The sequence below is a fragment of the Neocloeon triangulifer genome, unplaced genomic scaffold, assembly GCF_031216515.1.
Source record: "Neocloeon triangulifer isolate White Clay Creek 2 clone unplaced genomic scaffold, ASM3121651v1 ptg000012l, whole genome shotgun sequence".
In the NCBI taxonomy this organism is placed as follows: Eukaryota; Metazoa; Arthropoda; class Insecta; order Ephemeroptera; family Baetidae; genus Neocloeon; species Neocloeon triangulifer.
The window spans coordinates 13,551,264-13,572,090 of NW_026775554.1; the positions used below are offsets into that span (position 1 = coordinate 13,551,264).

At 36.2% G+C, this 20,827-nt stretch overlaps 2 protein-coding genes across 3 annotated transcripts in view; one reads left to right on the forward strand and one right to left on the reverse strand.

The window, feature by feature from the left end:
- The window catches only part of LOC132197597 (nephrin-like), a 203,174-nt gene that overhangs the window by 10,594 nt on the left and 171,753 nt on the right, over positions 1-20,827 (forward strand). The window contains exon 1 of one of the 2 annotated variants that reach the window (XM_059620967.1): positions 13,909-14,088. The exons of the other annotated variant lie outside the window; for it this stretch is intronic. Within the exon in view, the coding sequence (XP_059476950.1) occupies positions 13,986-14,088 (103 nt within the window). The 5' untranslated portion in view covers positions 13,909-13,985. Of the gene's footprint in view, positions 1-13,908; positions 14,089-20,827 lie in introns of those variants that run through there. 2 annotated transcript variants of the gene reach the window in all.
- On the reverse strand, positions 6-4,345 carry LOC132197598 (ecdysteroid-regulated 16 kDa protein). Its single transcript, XM_059620969.1, has 4 exons — positions 4,186-4,345; positions 2,199-2,303; positions 842-1,038; positions 6-358 (listed from the first exon to the last, which is right to left on the reverse strand). Exons 1-4 carry the CDS (start codon positions 4,256-4,258, stop codon positions 260-262), a joined length of 474 nt encoding a protein of 157 aa, XP_059476952.1. The 5' UTR covers positions 4,259-4,345; the 3' UTR covers positions 6-259.

Genomic DNA, 20,827 nt, shown 5'->3' on the forward strand with positions numbered 1-20,827 from the left:
GAGGCAAAGTAGTTGGCTGGTTGGCAGCTCTTAATTTTATTTCGAGGTGCGTTGTTCATCAGAGGCAAATAAGTTGCAAATGTGGCTCCGTCGGCGCTAATTAGGCTAGAGAGAGAAAGAACGAGCTTTCGTGCGTGGATTTCTCCGACAATGTGTGCGTCGTCAAAAAGTTGTCGCCCGCGGTGAATTGCAAAGTTGCGCCCAGCCATCCACTTCAGAATACACAACAGTCTTCATTTTTGCACAAAGTCCGACACTTTTACGAGGTAATTCTGGACTGCACCTTGAAACAGTGAATGCCTCTTTCCGGTTCTTGGTCAGGCTTCTCATTCAGCGCCCACAACACTTCCACTTTGATCTGTAAAAGATTTTTATGCAAATTTAAAATAATTTGAACGCCTGCTTTATCATTAATTTAATTAATTTTAACCCCAGAAAAATATATTCCAGATATATATTGATCTGAAAACTGAAGGAAGAAACGCAGTAATTATTATTTATTGAGATGAATTAAGAAAAAAACGTTTCCTATGGTGTATTATCAGTATTGTTTTTTTATGAACCCAAAAATTAATTAATTGAACCACTTGACTCTTTTGTTATCTTGCTAATCCTATAAATCACGCATAAGAAGCGTGTCTTCGTAAAAAATGATCTTGACTAATCCAAATGATAATCACTAAATAAGCTTGATTGCAAATTGTGCTGATTTCTGCGTCACTAATCTTACAGAGGTTACAAAAGAGAACGTATATTTATATTGAGTAATCGCGTACCATTGTTGACTGATTACGAGTGATAATGAATCATATAAAAACGACATTCAAAGTTCAAAACTCGCCTTGGGGTAGATTTCCAGGATTTCAAACTCGTTCTTGTAAACGTATTCGTTGCCAGCTTTGAGAGGACACCCGGCCTTGCTGCCGTCGGGATTGAACATGTAAAGGCAAGCGTTGGTTTGGTCTACTCCGACAAAGGGTAGAGGCAGTCCCAGGATGATGCCGAAAACTGACGTGGTTAGGAATGGAATGTCTTTCTCTGCAAAATTAATTATTTGGTTAAAAATTTGAAAATTTATTAATTAAATTAATTTTTTTATATAAGACACAATATTTACATCGTAAACATTTAAAAAAAGTATATTTTTCAGCGCCAAAATATTGAAAGGTTTAATAATTTCAAGAGTGTATCTCGTTTTTAAAATTCAAATCAACTAACTGAAAAAAAAATAATGAGTGGATGAGACAACAAGATTTTTTTCCTCGGCGTTCTAGAAAAAAATTCTCATTACTGCACTCTGCTGTTACAACTTGCAAGGTCGAGCATCTCAAGAGCATCCTTTCTAGCAATCAATATTAATGGCGACTCGCTAATGGATATGAATGCAATAAAATACATAAACACAAAGTAACCATAGTATACAATGAAATTAATCCCACATCCCACCATTGAGAATAATTAACTATAAATAAATAACTATTATTTTTCCGCACTGAAATGAATTTTTCATGCTCCTCAAAGGAAGTACCGGTGGAGTGGCTTTGGTATTATTTTCAGAAAGCGTGAAAATTCGGCACCCAAAAGGATAGATTTGATGCGGGCGATGCATTCGGGTTGGCCAGCAAAGCGTGAAGGTCTCTCTGGCCAGGCATCCATCATTTCGACCCGCTTGCGGCTGCACACAAGATCTTGAGCCGGGCAGGCCATTCGTTCATCCATCCATAATGCACAGCGTGGCCTGATATTTAATTCACAAATTGCCAAATATGCTGCTGCAGCGGGTGCGCAACTCAAAACCTCAATTCCGATAATTGCAGAAACATGGCAGTAGCGGCATTTAATTATTACATAGTCGAAAGTGTTACCTCAAGGCCAAACATATAATTAAAGTGGTGCTCTCAAGATTGGGATTACAAAATCGAAGCAAAAAATAACTAATTAAAAAATATAATTTTATAATTCCTCGGTGAAAATATTATTTTACTTAAAGGAAAGAACATTTACGTAAATTTTTACTTTTTTATTGATTTCTTAAGAAACATAAAAATTTTATATTTTATAGTTAGTTATAAAAATTATATTTTAGTGTGATATCAAAAATGAAATTTAAAAATGTAATTATCACACATTTATTTAAATTATTAAAAAAAAAAATCAAAATTGTGATATTCACTATTTTAAACACATCATAATATTACCTGGCCGAAGTTTGATGCTGACGCCAACTTTGGTCTTCTGCTTCAGTTTGCATGGTGGCGCAGTGCAATTGGTGATTTGCACATCGTCGCTCAAATATTTGACTCCTGCAATCACACAGAAGTCAACAAATTAAAGGTGATTATATGCAGGAATGGTGAGCAATATTAGCGCAAGTGACGAGCACTTTATTAAAGAGGCCTTTGCGTGATTCCCAAGCCAAATTAAACCAACTCGACGGTGAGCATTTTCGTTTGTGACCTTGGTTTAATGACTGAATAAACAAGTTTTTTTTGTGCATCGCTCTTGACGTAAAACTTTTTGCCTGAAAACAAAGTCAGCCTCTCATGAGTCATGAGAACACTAAAAATTAATAAATATAAATAAAAGTTTCTGCATGAGAAATTTTGTGCATAAGTAAATTACAAAATTCCCTTGGAAAGGGGAGAGACTTGAGAATGGGGTGTATTAAAAAAACTATATTTTAGAAATAATATTTCTGCGGTTTATAAACTAAAAAAATGCTGTTTTAAATTTTTTTCACTCTTATAAATTATTTTTTACATCTTGATTATTATTTTAAATTTATAAATTATTGTTAATACTATGGAAAGGAAATTCCAGAAATACTTGATAATAATAATAAAAAAGAACATGTTCTATTTTTATTTTCTAACATAATCTTCATAATGTTGGCACAGCTCTTTCTCTTTTCATATATAGAGAAAAGTTTAAAAAAAATTTCTTGTAAAAAAAGTGACATTAAATGTTATTAAAAAAAAAAAATAAGAGATTATGATTGATTATGATTTTGATTTGGTTGCAAATTTCAGATTTAATTCGTTTCATTCCTTTTGCAATTCTGTATCTATTCAAAATCAGTAACAGGAAATTTATGCCAAATTATGCGTGGGTGCCCAGCTTTGAACATTTCAATGACATAAATGCTTTTGAATTTGGTATTTCCTGATGCGATATGCGTATATAAAAATAGAAAATGCGTCATTTCGCGATTGTTTCTAAAGAAGCGCCGAATGTAGCATAATACTAGGAAGCGATTAAAATTTGTATCCAAGCGTCGAAGAATGTTAAATTACAATGCATGAAGTCAAAAAGGAGCCACGTCGAGTCACTCTTTGCCGGAAGGTGTCGTCGCCGCGGCCGTGAACCACAAATATGGAATGAGCATCGAGCGTGACTGAATTACCAACAAGCTTAAATTCTTGTAAAGCAGAGTAACAAAAACAAATACAGGTCCATAGTAAGAAAAGCACAAGCTCGGGGGATAATTTTCTTTCCGCACACTTTGTACGAAGCCTGCAGGCATAAAAAAAGTAAAAATAAGCTCCGCTTGGCAAAGACAGCTAGCGCTGCAGATTGGATTTCTTTAATTGAGCTCGCCCAACGACAATTACGGTGCAGAGAAAACTGTACGGGACAGGTCTTTAATCACATATTGTAAAAAGCAGCACATACAACCGGCAGAAGAAATTATCTTCCTCGCAAGTCGCTGGCAAAGTTCAATAATTTTTATTTTAATACTTAATATATATTTTTTTTAATTTTGCAAAAAGGATTAAACTTAAATTTTGCAGTGTCAAATAATATGTGGCAAAATAATTCTCTTTTAATTTTCAATGGGATTTATTAGCTCCAGCAACCAAAAGAGTATTCATTGTTTTGTAAACATTTTCTAATCATCAGTGTCATATTAGGTGAATATATATATACAAGTTACAAATTGTGTCACTTTCATAACACTAACTTCCATAAGCTTTCTCCAAAGCAATCACTTGCCACTCACAGTCTAACAATAAATTCACTAGAATTTTCTATCTAGGCACGAATTTCGATAAAAAAAATAATAAATAAAGGAAAAGAACAAGTTTATATGAATACTAAAAAATTTACTATCAAATAAATAAATAAATTTAACAATAAGATAATAAAAAATACATATTTTGTAAAAACGAAGGCATTTTTTGATACCTTGCCTGCAGGATCTGACTGATGTCGCATTGGCGACGTAGACGATGGCCAGAAGCAAGAGAAGTCGCTTCATGATGTTGTCGCAGTCGGTGCAAAACTAAATCCAACTCGTCTGCCGTGCAGGCTGACTCAGGTTTCCCCACCCTGAACCTGGCGGCGAAAGGCCGTCGAGTGGAACACCTTCGTTCAAAATGCACCGCAAACCGCTCATTAACACTTTTGGTCTAGAGGAAATCTTAATTAATATTGACACGCTTGACTGATGCCGTTTCTAAATGGGCGCTTCTCGTATATTCCGAGAAAAAAAATAATTAACTTTTTTTAAATTCAGCTAACTCGGCACTATGTTACAATTAAAGCAAACATAATGGTGATTAGCGCTTTTCACCAAAATTTTTAGTCACAAAATCTTAAAATTTTGGATGAATTTAGAATAAATTTTATAATGAATTCTGAGTAATTGATATTGTAGGATATTTATGTTAAGAGTTTACATAGAAAAAAGCATTTAATTATAAATTAATCTACTAATTTTTTTATTAAAATTGAGGAAAATTGATTTAAATAAAAAAATGTAATAAAATAATTAAATCATGAAAATAAATCCTTTAAAAACACAAGGTTTAAATAACAGCATAGCACACGCATTAGCTGAAAAAAGGGAAAAAAATAAACGGGGCTGTTGGATTTCAAAACCTTGTTTTTGGAGCTGAGTATGTGACGGGGGCGTCGAGTGCATTAAACATGATGCATTGGACAGCGGCACTATATACTTTCGCCGTCGGCGCCGTCTGCTGAACAACCGACGATAAATAATAAATAAAGCGGCGGCCGCGCAGGTGGCGCAAAATTAATGGCCGCCGGCGAGTGATTCGCAAGGACTCGCGCGCGATTCAATCTGGGCCGAGGTGAAAAATCGGCAAAAAGCAGCGGCGCATCACTTTGTATGGGCTCGGGGCGCCGGTCGTTTAATTTTATTAATAGCCCAGCAGGCAGCGATATTCGGATCGACTCTTTGTGACACCAACATGAAACAGTTATCCATCACATCGGTGTCACCCACCATCAGCAGAGCCACTTTTTGATTAATCATCACTTATTGAAAAATGCCCATTCTATTAATTCCGACTTCATATAATTCAAAATTTCGCTGACAAAGAGAGCGCGCGCGAGAGACTTTCCTCCCCAACACCCTAGACCACCCACCCGTCGCTGAAAAATGATCTGACTGGGTGAAAAGACGGCGTACGCCAGAAGTTTGCATTGAATGGCGCCGACATCGCCCTCAACTGAAGGTAAATAAGAAAGAGCCAGTCGATTCTAACAGGTTTGATCAAAACCTTTGGATAAATAAGTTACAATCACTTTTATAGAATTACACAAGAAACTTAGTACTTTGCTTTTATGTGTAAAAAGTCATAATATTTAAATATTTAAAAAATTTAATTATTATGAAATTCAGAATTAGTAGAATTGCTTGAAATTTTGGCTTGATAAAGTGGATTGAAAATTCCAGTCAAAATTTAATTTCTCTTTCTAATTTTTTTCCCAATTTCTATCTTTTTAAAAATTGATTCCATAAATACATCTTTGCTTTTAAATAACATACATACTTGAAAAATTTACTTATTTTATCAACACTAATTTGGCTGAAATTTGTAATTGTGTGATGATCAAGTTAGAGAGGAAATAGCAGAAATTTAATTTTGAATTCTGGATGATTTTTTTAAGGCAAATTTATCATTTCCTCTTATTCTCTTCCCAATGATTTATTCATGCTTTGATAACTCAGATCGTCAATTTCAAAAGGCAGCCAAGATGCGAACAAACCTGACATTTGATATAGTTAAAATCATTTGTATTGAGCCGAAGGCAAACATTGTTCTTTGTTCGATTGTTCGTAAATCACCCACCGTAAATTGTTTTCACGTCGCACGCACATGAAACCCAACCAGGCGTCTCAACTCTCCGAACGAATACATCAAGGAAATTTAATTCCATCTGCCTTTTGGCAAACTGTTCAAACATGCGTGAATTTACCACATTATCGTAAGAAGTTTGCAACTTTTGAGTAACTCCACATGAGGCAAAATGAAACAAAAGTGGCCGAATTTCCTCAAATTATTATAATTTTCGGTGCTCATAAAATTATCTTCGTCGCGATAATGCTCTCTTGAGATACACGCCTGCAGATGACGACAATCCTTGGCCCTTATAATTGGCCCCTCGACCGCACCATTAATTAGTCACCTTGAGCGTGGCACATTTCTGCCACTTGTAGCTACATTTAATTAGCCAATAAATTGCAACTTGATGGCTGCCCTTTTGTCGATTAATAAATCTCTCGGCGATCAATGAGCGTGTAGCTGCGGTTGTTACATGCAAATGGGTGCTTCTTTTGAGTGGCACTATGAACTGCACCACATTAACTAGAGCACGACATGCAGTTACCCATAAAAATTAATGCAATATTTAATCAATATCGTCGATAATTTTATAGAATTGCTGGTTAAATTCTCAACGTTTAAGCGCTTTTTTTTTTAAATAAATTTCTCTTTTAAAATAAAAGAGGTTTTAAATTTATAGATTTATAATTCGACTTTGTGATGTAACAATATTTATTTAATGTCATTAATTATCTTTGCAATGATACAAATTAAACATTTTTTTCATTTTTTTATTATACCAGTTTTCGATTTGGTTGCTTAAATTATAAAGTTATTAATTTTTATTAATTGGTTTGTCTCTCTTGAAAAAAAATTAAAATTCTCAAGATTATTGCTGTACGATTTTGAATAAAAAAATCTCTGATAGTGATAATTCAATTGTTTTTCATTATTTTAATCACAAAAGCAAATTCGCAATCTTGTTTCGAAAGGTGTGCCTAATAAAAAAGATTTTTTAAATTTAATAATCCAGTATAAGATTTTTTAAGGTTTTATTTTCTTCATAACGGCATTTTACTTTTTCTTCAAGTTTTAAATCTCATTGGTCTTCGTGTGAAGAACAAAAAAAAACTTTGTCTCTTTTGTCTTTCTGTATTGCCAAGCTAGCAGATTTTCCACTGCTTCTTACTACTTCTTGGCTTACAGACTTGCGAATTTCGAGTAATTAGAATGTTGCGAGCCCGGCGCAGAGCAGGCAGATTGTTTGTTTTTGGAAATTAAGTCGCAATTGCCGGCCCTCCAGGATTAGCCGGCAGAATGTGTGCTTCGACTCGGCTTTGCACAATAAAAGCAACCGCAGGCCGAGTCATAAAAAACCGCAGAATTCGACCAGAGTGTTGCGAACCGAGTAATTTCAATATTTCACCACCGCCCCGCCACCAACTCTCCAGCCATGCAGTGGCGAGAAAACGCACACGCACGACGGCTTATGAAGTAGCGAGGAGTGCGAGCCAGATTGGATTCTATGCCCCGGCTGCTGGGGCTGAGCGCGTGGAGATTATGGTGCTTCTGGTAATTTCGGGTGATGCCAAACTATTGGCCACCTAATCCAAACTTACAATGCAAGGGGCAACATGTTCCTGATAAACTTAATGCCGATTCTCATTTCTTCGAAATATTTCAAGAATCAAAGTATTTATGAATAAAAAAAAACTTACACACTCTTTGTTTATATATTCTCCATACAATATACAGTCATGAATACGCAGCTAAAAAACTCAAAAAAAGGTACAGAAAAAGCTGACAATGCTGAAAAGAGACCTATACTGTTTAAGGATGAATAGAGAAATTAACTTTTAAATACATATAATTTTTACGATTAATATATTTTTGTTTCCATAATTTATGTATTTGCTGACTAATTTAAATATTATTGAATAATTTTATCATTATTTTATTTTAAACTATAATGTAATTAACTATTTAAAACTTTAAAATCTTTAATAATTATATATTAATTGTACACCTGCATAATATTTAAGGTAGTAAAAAGTATTACATTTAGTAATTTGCTCCGAATAAAATAATGTGAAGCGTGTGTCACTTCTGTGGAGATATAAACTTAATGTTCGCTCTTCACTCGGCTATTTTATCATCTCATTTATCGAATTCATCTTTTCTACTTCTTTGTGTTGAAGATTTATGCTATTCTATCATACTGACTCGTGAATATTCTGACCCGTTTTGTTTAAACAAGTAAGATTTGGTTACACGTTTGAAATCACTTGGTAAACGTAGCCAATATATTCCTAAAAGTTATGCGTACGTCTCTGCGGGTTTCGCCTCAAATTGAATTAAACGGGTGAATACGAAAGGAGGTTGGTGGCTTGCGCTCCATCATGAAAATGAAATAGGACTGTGGGAAATTAGAAATTAGGCTAATCGTCACGTTAACAACGGCGGTAATTGGCTCGAGTGTTTGCACTTAATTTTCGGGGGCGGAGCGGCCCGGCGTGAGGAGAGAGAGAGAGAGAAAGGGTGTGCTTCAAATTCATAATGCATGCGAACGGAACAAGAGCGAGTTGGCCGGCGTTAAACGCACGCAGCATCAGCCCTTCCGCGGTGCAGCTATTAAATTATAGCGAATTTGAATAAAGGGAGCCGCCAGTGGTGCCGCCGCCTCACAAACACATTCACAAACGTCACATGCAAATAATAGAATGGGGGCTTTGTTTTCAAAAGAAGCAGTTCCGTGGCCAGCGACTGAATGCAGCACACACAGAGAGGTCTCTCTCTCGCGTATATGCATGCTGGTGACAACGAGTCCGCAAGGAAACAAAGCACGCGCACAATAAGAATAAGTCAGCTGAATATGAAAGCGGCGCTGGCCAAACAAAACAAAAATTACAGCCAGAGAAAAAGCGGCCGCGGCACAAAGGTCTAATAAATGCCTTGCTCGGTGGCTGCCCAAATTTTTTTCTGCAATCAGCGCCCGGCTCCGAGGGCAAGCACACAATGCCGGACAGACAACCAAATAATAATGTTGCAAAGAACAATCTGCGCGCCGCCGCCGCCGCTCTTCTCATTTATTTTTTGTATTCAAAGCTGCAGCTCTCGCCGGGTGTGACAACTGGAAAGTGCCCGTCCGCTGTTTTATTTAAAAACTTGGCTCTTGCTGGCGTTTGCTATGGCCAAGTGTCATTCCGAGCTTTGAGTGAAAAGTAGTAAAACAACGAGTTGCTTCAAAATATGAATTTCCATCGAAAATACAGTGGCTGTGAAAGCGTTCAAACGGAAAACCAAGCAAGGTTCACGGCATTGAGTGCACTTTGTTTGAACCAATTCAATGCAAAGTCCTTGCAATGGACAATGTAATACAATTTGATCACGTGTGTAGTTGCGTATTGATAATGACGCGTAACTATTCAACTAGACAATTATGCAACATATTAATGGTGTACATTAGTCAATCTCATTGTCAGCATAATTTTTAATTTAATATACAGAAAAAAAGCAGAAATAAAAAATAAAATAAAAGCGGAATTTTTTGTACTTTCTTTTAAATGATTTGTCTACTAAATGATTTATTGATTTTTTGTATTTTTAATAATATAATTTATAGTATTTGCTGCATCTTTCTGTTGACCTGTTTTTTTATGAGATGTTTAGTGGAAAAGTAAATCTATATATTATTATAATTATTATTACAATTTTTGTTTTGCATTTATTTGGATGAGTTCATGTATGGGGCATAGTTGCCCTAATTTCGAACCCAATAAACACTTCTTGAAACTAAAGAGTACAGATGACTGGGTCAGATATAAAGCAACCACTTCTATCACTGTAAATAGGGAAGTGAAGAAGATTAATTTATTTTCTAAAACTACGATAAATAAACTACTAAATAAAAAATTCAAACACGTTGAATTTTTTAGGATTATTTTTTTTTTTAATTGACTTCTAAATTAATTTTGAATTTTTCCGCTACTTATTTCAGTTCATAAAAAATGAGACCTGCAAGTGTGAATGAATACACATAAATGCTGTAATATTTATTGCTAGGCAAAGAACTACTGCACTGTGATTATTTTGCTGACATCAAGTGATCAAAGTAAAACTCAATTGCTCTTGATAAATTTAATGTCCTGCATGCTTTCATAAATATGAATCTATGTGGTATTAATAATTGAACATGCAGAAAAGTCCAAAATTTGATTTGGCGTGGGGTGTCGCTGATTGGAAATAATATTTGCTAATTTTTCCTGTATTTAGTAAATAATAGCGATTTTGAGAGAGGAACACTGTTGCTAAAATATGAGTAATAGCAATTAAAGAAAAACATTGCTGCACAAGCGATTTTCATATAAAATTAATATTTATTTTGTTTCAAAAGCTTAGACCAAGAGGAAGTCGCTGCGTATGCAAATTAGGAAGTCAGCGGAATAAATTGACCGCACGTACGTTTTTCTCTAGCAGATTTATTTTTGCAAACGCGTGGTGCGTGCCGATCATCCGCACTTCAACACCTTTTGCGAGGCCCAATCCATTTTTCGCAGTCAGCAAACAAGCGAACGTTCTGATACACGCGCACATTTTGATTTATGCCCCAGCGAGAGAGGATGGATACACACCCACTTTCGTCAGGGCGGAATTTGGCCAGACTCTCTCACCGGCAGTTGATCAATTGTCAAGTGGAGTGCGAGGCCGCCGGGAAAGCAATATTCGAAGACGCTGGAGAAACGGCGAGTGCCAAGTGGTCTGAAACAAAAGGCCTTGTTGTCTGCGAGCGAACGAGCGAGCGAGCGAGCGAACCTCTCTCTCGGGCCATTTGTTGAGTCATGCTGTCGATTATGTGGCGCTGGCGTGTCGTGGTCATTGATCTCTCTCAAGAGAGATGCCGCACACGCAGGAATGCGTGCCATTCCTGGACCGACCGCCGGCCACTTCATGAAAAGTGCGGCTGCCATTGAATCGGACACGTCGTGCGAGCAAAAATCCGAACGGATTTCCGCGCGCCCTCACCTGAATTTATCGGACCCTTGCGTGCTGCGGCGGCGCGCATCTGTCCACGTAATTGCGAATTATTGGATTTTTGCATTCGCCCCGACGCCTCCAGCGGATTCGCACAGAGGGTTAAATGGAACGGAGCTTGCAAACTTTGCTCAACCTCCAGCTCGATGAAGCCGAAATTATTAAATAACGGAATTTATTAAGGAGCGTTTTTATGAAGACAAAAATGATTTTGCATATATAGCGAAAATTACTTATTCATTAAAATATCTACTAAAATAATCAAAATGATAGGTACTTTTTAAACTTCAATTTGAAAATATGAAAAAAATTTAAGGGACCCTAATGAAGTAGCTTTGTGAATTTTAAATCATAATATATTATATCTTTATTGTTTGATGAACAGTGCATGCTTATATCTTATTGTATGTTTTTTATTAGATTTATTTTTATATTGTTGAAAACAATATTGAAATCCAAATGAAATGCATTGTAATTTACATTTAGCTGACACATAAATAATATGGCAGGGACATAGTCGATATTGTTTTTTGTTGAAAAGTAGGATTTATTAAAACATAAAACCACGCACCGCAAACGTAATTCAATTTGAACTTTGATAATCACGCGGGATCACGTAATTGCTCGGGCACAAAACACATTTTCCGTTCGTATTTTAATTACACGCGTTTTAGCCGCCGGCCAGATTGTTTTAACACTTTTGCGCCCTCAAAGGTAGATTAAGTGTTCCACTTTCGCCGTGCGCATTCGTACGGCGACATGCATATCGTGCAGGCGAGAGAGGGCGCCCGAACACATAATGACATGTTATACGGCTAAGCGTCCATACAAATGTACAACACAAAACAACAGATGCATTATCAAGTAAATCTCGCTCGATGGGGATAAAATAGTGCAAACCGAGCACCTCTACCGTTCTGAATAAATTATGACGACTGTTGGGGTTATGAATTAAAAGGCGCGTGCGTTTCAAAATGCCATTACACGTCGCATGCAAAAAGTGTATAGCAGCGTTGATACATTCAAAGTTGACTCTGATTTGTGACGGAGATAAAAGTATAACAACAAAAGTGTTATCTTGTATGAGGAGTGACGGCAGCTGGAATAAAATTGAATTAAACTGAAATAAAAATTACTTTGAAAATCAATATTTTTCTGTGACATTTTGTTGTTTGTGATAATTGTTTTTTATTGTGTACGTAAAATAACAGCAGGACTTTGAAGGAAATTTATTGCATGAAGAATATTTTAATTAATTTTATCTGCATAAGATTTATCTGAAAGATAAGCAATATAATTTTAAATTGATTTGAGAAAATTTCACGTGGTAAGTATTGTTACAAATTTATTTTGGAATGAAAAGTGATGAATAGTATCAAGCGTTCATTTAAGTATAACCCCAATGTTTCAGTCTTTTGGCGGGTAATGGATTCTTGGAAAATAGCTGAAAAAATAATGGGGTCAACTTTTAGGGAAAATTGTCATGATATTTAATTCATTAGACGCGTGCCATAAATAATTTGCCCTCATACAAAACTCTTTATACAATTATTTCTTTTTTGTGTGAATTATTATTTAATAAAAAATAATTGAATCAAAATTTTCTAGATACCGTATGGTGAAATGCTCTATCTATGCACTTAAATAGAATGCACTCAAATGAAGAGAAACATTGTTTCCCATTCCATTGTTTTTCCGCAATCGTTCCCTGTCGGTCGTTCACTTGGTGTACAGAACAATAAGTTGTCTCTGCTTTACCTAGAAGAAGTAAATAATTGAAATAAAGTAGGGAAAAGTAGGCGACCGGAGTCACGTGTGTGCCGTGCATGTTGCATAATGCCCGATTGCGAGCTGCACAACAGAAAGTCGTGCAGAGGAAAAAGTCATGCGAGCGAAGTCTTGCCCTAGCGGCTGATCAAAAGCGACTTCGACTGGCTGGAAATTGCGGAAAGTAAAATCAACAATGAGGAAAAATGTGAAACGCGATCTAGAGTAAGCTGCAATAATTTTTACTGCATTGGAAACTAATTCTTCAATTTAAAAGGAAGCCGATTAATAATGTTCTGTTATTAAATTAAGAAAATCTTCATCTCGAATCATAGTTTTATAAAACTATGAATCCTTAAAATAATTAATAATATTTGTTTTTTAGTATTTAGATCTATAAATAAATAAAGACGATACCTTGCCATAATCTCCTACAAATTTTACTTTCAATAAAAATTATACTGTTGTCAGCATCAACCTTCAAGTTTTTTTTTTTTTTTTTTTTTTTTTACTAAATGATTACAAGAAAAAATACTATAAAAATTATTCTAAATTAAAAAACTTTAAAATAGCACAATTGTAATTAAAATTATATTTATTTGTTTAATAACTTTCAATTAAATAGCACAATCAAATTAAAAAGTAGAATAGATAATATATTTTTGTGTTAAATACGTTTGTTTATTATGTTTAACTTTAACCAAAGTAAAACATAAATTATTTCCAATTTATTCCTGTTTTGAAGCCGAACGGATGCTTTTCGATTGATTGCGCACAATTAGTGGCGAGGCCAATAGCACGACGGGGGTTGCACGGTATAATTGGCGGTAATGAGCGGATGCCGCCAAATTAAATGCACAGACAGGGTGCGAAAGAGAGCAAAAAGCGGCAAGTGAGCGAGAGAACGGGGCCACTTACAATTCATTAAGGCAAATCAGGAGACACTGCTTTATCATGGCAGCATGGGGGTGGCCACGCAGGCGCCCCTAGCGGCCGAGGGCGCCGCCGGTGAGACACCCCGTCAGTCGGTCGCAAACCTGCTGCTCGCTCGCACCACGTGTCTCTCGTCGCTCGTCCGCGCGCCCTGCTCTGCTGGATCGCTCGTTTTCGCCCACGATGCCGGGCCTCGTCGGCCTCTGCCTCTGTCTCGCGGCCGCCGCGGCCTCGGCGACCCGTCCAACGCCCCCTGCGCTCAGGATTGTCATCCCGGAAAAAACAGGTCAGATCTCAAACCACTGTCAAACCCAAATCATTGTGAAAATTGTTGTTTATTCAACGTCAAAAATTTGTAAACTTTTTAACCTTTATTAATTTCCGAGTTTGAAATTTGATATCCCTTACAAAATTTTCTTATAAAAACCATATTCTTTGTTGAATAGTTTTAAACGATTTTTTTGGAGATAATCATTTGAAATTTTTCCTTTCTTATTTAAGTGAGAGTGGATTTTTTAATTTCATTCCATCATTTTTATTCAGAAAGGAGAATTCAGATTTTTTTTCTGACCTTCTTTACTTCCTGCTTTTTATATTTTCCAAAATTTTAATACATTTCCCAACTTTCTTCCTCAAAAAATTAAAATGTTTCATATTTTTATATGTTGTTTGGAAAGCGATTTATTTTATTTCCAACACAACTTTTTTTTCTGGCACATATCACACCCTCTTAGAAGCGGATTTATTTCTGATTAAACCATATGTTTTGTCTTCTAGTACATTTTTTATGCAAACTACAAATACTGTTGATGAATATTCATAAAAAAAATGTAGAGTTTAACTTCTTTTTAATTTAAATGATTTAAAAAGCCATATTATAAGGAGGTGAACTCGCATTTTTTTGTATTCATGAACATTGCTTTTGCCTTATTAAAATTAATATTGCCAGAGTTTCTATCATGAGAGGACGTGGGTCAAAACGTTTTTCCCTCGCTGTTAGATTAATTTTTTTTTAAGATATCAAAGGTTAAACAAACGGAATGGTTTTTTTGTGTTTTTAGGCCAATTAAATGATATTGTATATTGTGAATTTTAGCAATTCTGGTAAAGTATCACTCAGTTCAAAGTAATCAAAAAGCGGAAAATTCCGAACAGATCCTTTTTGCAAAGGGAATCGCAACAATAAGAGGAAATCTCTCCAACTGCACCCTTGTGCCGTGGAACAATTTCAATTTGGAGCTTGTTGTTTCCGATCAAGAGAATTCCAAACTCTTTTCGATTTTGTTCTCCCACTTTTTCTGACCCTCGCAGCACGGGAATTCGCTTCAATTCGCCGTCACTGTCATAGCGAGAGAGATGTAATAAAAATTTAGCAAGCAGTCGCTCGCTCGCTTGCTTGCGGCTGCCAGTGATATTCCGCGCGTCGGGTGTCGAATCGACCAGTCGAAATTTCCTGTTCGAAAGCGCACCATCTTGCGTCTCAATGGCATTCCGGCAGACGAGTTGGCGAAACTTAATATCACACCGCGCCCGCTCACTTCCTTCAAATATCCGCGATATTATGCAAATGTTTATTCAAAAAGGCGGCGGTAGCGGCAGCGGCGCACCGCTCTGAAAATAATAGCAATTCCCAAACGCGCTCCAATATTCGGGGAAATAAGAAATTATACCGAATTTCAACGAAGAGCAAAGCTGTAATTTGAATATTTTTGGATAATCCGTTTCTTTTATTATCGAGTGAATTATTTTTATTTTTGGTTAAGATATTTTTTATATTTTCATGTTTTTCTTTAGTACTCAACACACAAATTCTAAATTACTTTTAAGTTTATTTATGTGCCACTAAAATATTTTCTTGATTATTTTACTCCAAGCAAACAATTATAATGCTGCATATTATTAAAATTTCATTATTATGATATGAAGTTTTTTTTCTATATTTAGAAACTGAAAAACGTTGATAAAAAGCTCTCTAGAATTCATTCTTGCAAGACAAAATAAATTTATGCGACCAGTGTTTTCCTTCGGAACTCGATTTTTTTCTTCTTCAAATGAGTGAATGGCACGGGTCTGTATTTTTCTCTCAATCGCGTGGCCGCCGAACACAATTACGTGACTTCCTTTTCTCGGCCTTCTTCTTTTTTTTCCAATTTCGCTGGGCAATAATAAAGCAGGCCCCTGGGCCGGCCGTGAGTATGCAACACGCTCGGCACACGCGCGAATAAACAAGTTGCAGATCAAGTAGTGGAGTCGACCCCTGGGGCCACCCGGCGATCCACCCCTGAGCAAATAAACGGCCCATCTCGACCGATATTCCAGGCGGCGCCTCTTTTTCTTTCTTTTTATGTATTTTTTTTTCTCTTTCAGAGTTTCGTGCAGTGGAAGCTCATTTGCATGGGCGCTCGATCGGGTTTATTAGCAATCAAGAAGGTGCACCACCTTTTGACGAGTGGCGTGCGCACCGAAATTGGCCATAAATTGCACCGGCGAGTTGGTCGGAAATTCAGATTGAGAGGTTTGGGCCCGGCCGGCCGGCACTGCTTTGCCTAACGCAAGACAATCTGCCGAGAGTGCCTTTGCTCGACCTGCGCTAATAAATTTCACCCGAGACGTGTGAGCAAGATTTGTGCGAAAATGCTCTTAATCTGGACAGGCATTATTAATCTAGAAATTTATATGCCATTCAATGCTCCTAGTTTTTAGGGCCTCCATCATACGGGGCGTGTTTCCTTTTATACACTGTACAAAAATAAATTTGTTTTGTAAATTAATTAAATTCAAATTAGTTAGCAGCTTTTTGAAAAATTGGTTGAGTTTAAAAAGGCAAACTTTTTTAGCAATTTCTCTTGCTATAAATTAAATTTTGAAGGGCAAAAAAATTTATATTTATTAATTATAATAAATAATGAATTTAAAATTATTTCAAATTATGAATGAGAAAATGCTAACAAAGTGCTGAATTCTGTTTTGCAGCAATTTGAAACATCATAAAATTAGGTTTGAATATGTCAAGGTTAAAACAACATCATCAAGAACAACTCATTTATTTTTGTAACATAAGCCGTGTGCTTGTGGAATGAATGTTCGCTCTCGTAAAAATGCGTGTGCTGCGCCCATTGACATTTCACCGCATTCATCATCAAGTGCTTTGCGCTGTTGAAAAAGTTTTTAATACGGCTGTTTGTGTTTGCATCCAAAAGCTGAATTACTAGCTAAACTGCCAAGTGCGACGTGCTCCGTGCACAAAAACGGCCTGCTTTCGCAGAGAACGTAAATATGGACGGATATGTTTCCCTTGCAACCCCCAAAACCCTTCTGGCCTGCTGTTATACAGACACGCACGAAATTTTGTTCTCATATTAAATTCGTGTCGAAAACCCCATCTCCGGAGAGAGAGTGAGGATAGCAAACATGCAATTTAAAAATTTAGACCCAGCCTAAGCAAAAATGAATTTGCACGTTGGGAATTTCGTGTCGAGAAATTTAATTTTTTCTTTATTTTCCTTATTTACGATTTCCCTCCTCAAATTATCTGGTTTCGAAATGGAGAGAACTTGAAATTAAACTTAATTCTGATTCATTTGCAAATTTTTTGGTATTGGAAAAGTATTTAAAGATTTAGTAAAACAATATTTTAAATAAATTATAACTAGTTGCTTTTTATTTATAGAGTTTGAATGATTATATTTTTTTTGGAAATTAAAAATACTAATATTTTTTTTTTCTTATAAACGAAAGTTGTCAAATTTTAAAATGCTGATTTACTAATTCTATCCAGTTGATAATATCAATCGTGGTCTCCGTTGGTCTGCCAATTTATTTATGTATCAATAACTCTCACAACTCACACCCAGCGTGCGTTGCGTGTAACAAACCTACATGTTATTCGTTCAGTTTCAATTTGCTGCGAAAACGCATGCATATTCATACCGGCGTGTTTATTTTGGCTTATTGGCCGAGCCGCCCGAATTCCAATCATTGATTCCCCCGCGGTTAAATGGCGCCAATCAATTATGCAATAATTTGTCAATTCATCAACCTTTCATGCTCGAGCCAATTTGCAAAATAATAATAAAGGGAGATCCGAGAGAGAGGCTTTCGGTCCGCCGCACTGCTCGCGATAGGCCGCAGACAAAGGACGACGGGCAGCAATTTGCCAATACGTGTTGTGCGGATGGACCGACGGCCGCATTCCCTGCGATGTTCAAGGAAGGCCCTCTGCGGACAAAGTGTTTATTGCGACTCGGCGGGCTGGAAAATAATTTGAATATTTCGGCCGAGTGTTGCAAATGAGAGCAACGTGAGTGTACGAGAAAGCAAAATTGTATAAACAAAACTTGTCACTTGAAATGAACACAATTAATTTTGGTAACAAACGACCTGTTGTGTAGCTCGAATCGTTCCAAATTGAGATTCCTGCAGTAGTTTTAAATGTAAGGTTTATTTTTAGAGCAGCTGTTTCTATATAACTATTTTTACTTGATCGAAATTTAATTTTGCAAAATTAATTATTTAAAATATTCATAAATGATTAAACATAAATGAACGTAAATGAATAAATTAGATTTCTGTGTGTCATATTTAAGTAAAAAAAATTTTTTAATTTAGTACTTAAAATTATTTTTTGCTTAAATAATGTCAATAAATTTATTATAATTAAAAAAGAGTCGTAGTTGAAGGAAATTTCATTTGAAAAGAGGTTTCTTCCCTACAGCAATCTTGATTTGAAACACCAATGCAACCATCATGTTAATTAGCGAGAATTTAAATCATCTCTTTGTGAGAAGAATTAGCATTAACACAATCCCCGGAGTAAACTATAGCCAGAGAGCCTTTGCTTAATTACGCCATTTCATTGCATGGTATTGCTTCCACGAGAGAAGATGAATCCAAGAAGGAGGCCCTCTCTCTATCTCTTACTCACTCCAGCACATGCACTTTGTGTTTGTTTATACTTCGGAATAGCAAGCCTTTTATGGCAAATTGCTTTCACGATAATATCCTGGCCGCCTTTCTTATCCCTTTCGCTGGCGAGGGCGTCGTTTGTTGTTTGTTTGCACGGCGGCTACGGCGGGCGAGTATCATTATTTCGTTAATCTACGCGCGCCGGAACTGATGCACATATTATACCATTATTACCAATGCCACGCTCACCGAAAGAATAAATTAAAACTTTATTGCCCGTGCAGCTCTTTCTCTCCAAAATGGCTCTGGACAAGGGGACGCCGTTTTTCGCCCAAAAGGAAAATGAAAAAAAAAAAAAAATAATAATTGAAATAATCTTGAATATTTTTAAGCTGATGAAAAAATGGTCCAGGGTTGTTTTTAAAATACACTAAAATATACACTACGTTTGCAACATTCGTACTCTTAATTTTAGAGAATTATATTACTTTTTTTTGGTTGCTTATACTTGCGTTTACCCTTGGGTGTCACCTTTGATTTTTACTTTGGTGGGGAGCGAGAGCAGCACACGTCTGCACTGTTCGAGCTCCACACCTCGAAGTATTTTTTATCCGTGTCATTCTTTGCTAAATTACCATAATTTTTATTATCAAATGTATCTTTTAGCTCCAGTTGATTATTTAGGATAATTTCCTTTCGGACAAAAGATGGTGGCGCTTTGGGTCCAAGTACGTGTGCGTTTTATCGTGTACATGCAGAGGGAGTGTGGCGCTGCGGAACTCGTGCGCGCTCTATTGAATTATAATTACCGAGGTGAAAAATAGCTAGTCACCGGCGGCTGGTTTTACAATTTAGCGCGAAAGATAAGTGACACGCCGCTAATTTACGATCTGACCACCTTTGTTATCAAAAAAGTCGGACAGCCGAAAATTTATAGCCCTCGCCGCAAAGCACAGCACAGCACCGCTCGCCCGTCTATCGAGATTTCGCACGCCTTTTTGTACTACATAATTTCTGTAATAGGCAAATTTCGCTCTCACCCCAGTGGAATTGCAAATGCCTTGTCATAAATTTGACGCCGAAAGCTGGCAGCGTGTACAGAATTAAAAATTGTTTGGCCTTTTCTTGTGCCTACTTTCCTTGGCCAAAATCGCCGGATTGCGTGTTTCAAATTTTTTCTTCACCAAATTAGGGTCTATAAAAAGTGATTGACACTATTTTGGTGCTTGCCCTCAAAAATCAAATTTATGTTCAGATAAATTGAAGTAGGGAAGAAAAATTCACTCCAAATGGACTGACAATGAGGGATTATTTAATGTCCATCGTTTCCATCAAACAATTGCCAATTTTAATATATCTTGCTGTTTTCAAAATAATTTTTATTTTTGTTTTGAGAAATTATTCCACTAGCTATGCAGAAAAGAAAGAAATATTTTATTTTAATTGGAGTAATAAATTAATTATTTATCAATGAACACATCTTCCTGAAAATAAATATGTGGATTTAGAAATATTTAAATGTTAACGCTCTTCTAAATTTCTATTGGTAATAAATAAAACGTTTTTCACTGGACAAGAACGGCGAATTGTTTTCCATTGATTTATCTTTAATGAAGTTGCTGACATAGTTTTCTATTGCAATTTGACACTTTCCTACTGTAGCATCATCCAGTAATAATTGCAGATTGCAGGTGCTTTGTGAAAATCCATATTTAATTTAAGCGAAATGAATGAAAATGATAACTCATCCGGTGGCACAGCTAACGATTTTCATTTTAATAATGCGCTGCACAACAGTTCATTAAAAGTTTCGAAGTTGAAATATCAGTGCCTCCATGAAAATTTGCACGTAACTTGTGCAGCGCTCGACAACAAACGTCAAAACAATAATCCGGTGGATTCAATGGATAGCTCTCTTAAGTAAAAGAAAAAAAGCCTGCGAAATAAAATTTCAATTATTATTTTTCCGTTGAATGCAAATATACAGAATTATGTAAATCAGGTCCTTTCATCAAGCAGATGAGAGTCGGCGAAAACAAACAAAAAGCGGAGATAAATAAACGGACGCGGACAAAAACGTGCGTAAGAAGCGGCTTCACTTTGCGCGTCACTTAATAAAG

Excerpts from the sequence above, each read along its gene's own strand:
- LOC132197598 (XM_059620969.1), bottom strand. The coding sequence starts at position 4,258 with ATGAAGCGACTTCTCTTGCTTCTGGCCATCGTCTACGTCGCCAATGCG. Across the intron at positions 2,304-4,185 it reads AGTCAGATCCTGCAGGCAAG|GAGTCAAATATTTGAGCGAC; the intron begins GTATCAAAAAAT and ends GTGTGATTGCAG. Across the intron at positions 1,039-2,198 it reads CAGCATCAAACTTCGGCCAG|AGAAAGACATTCCATTCCTA; the intron begins GTAATATTATGA and ends TTAATTTTGCAG.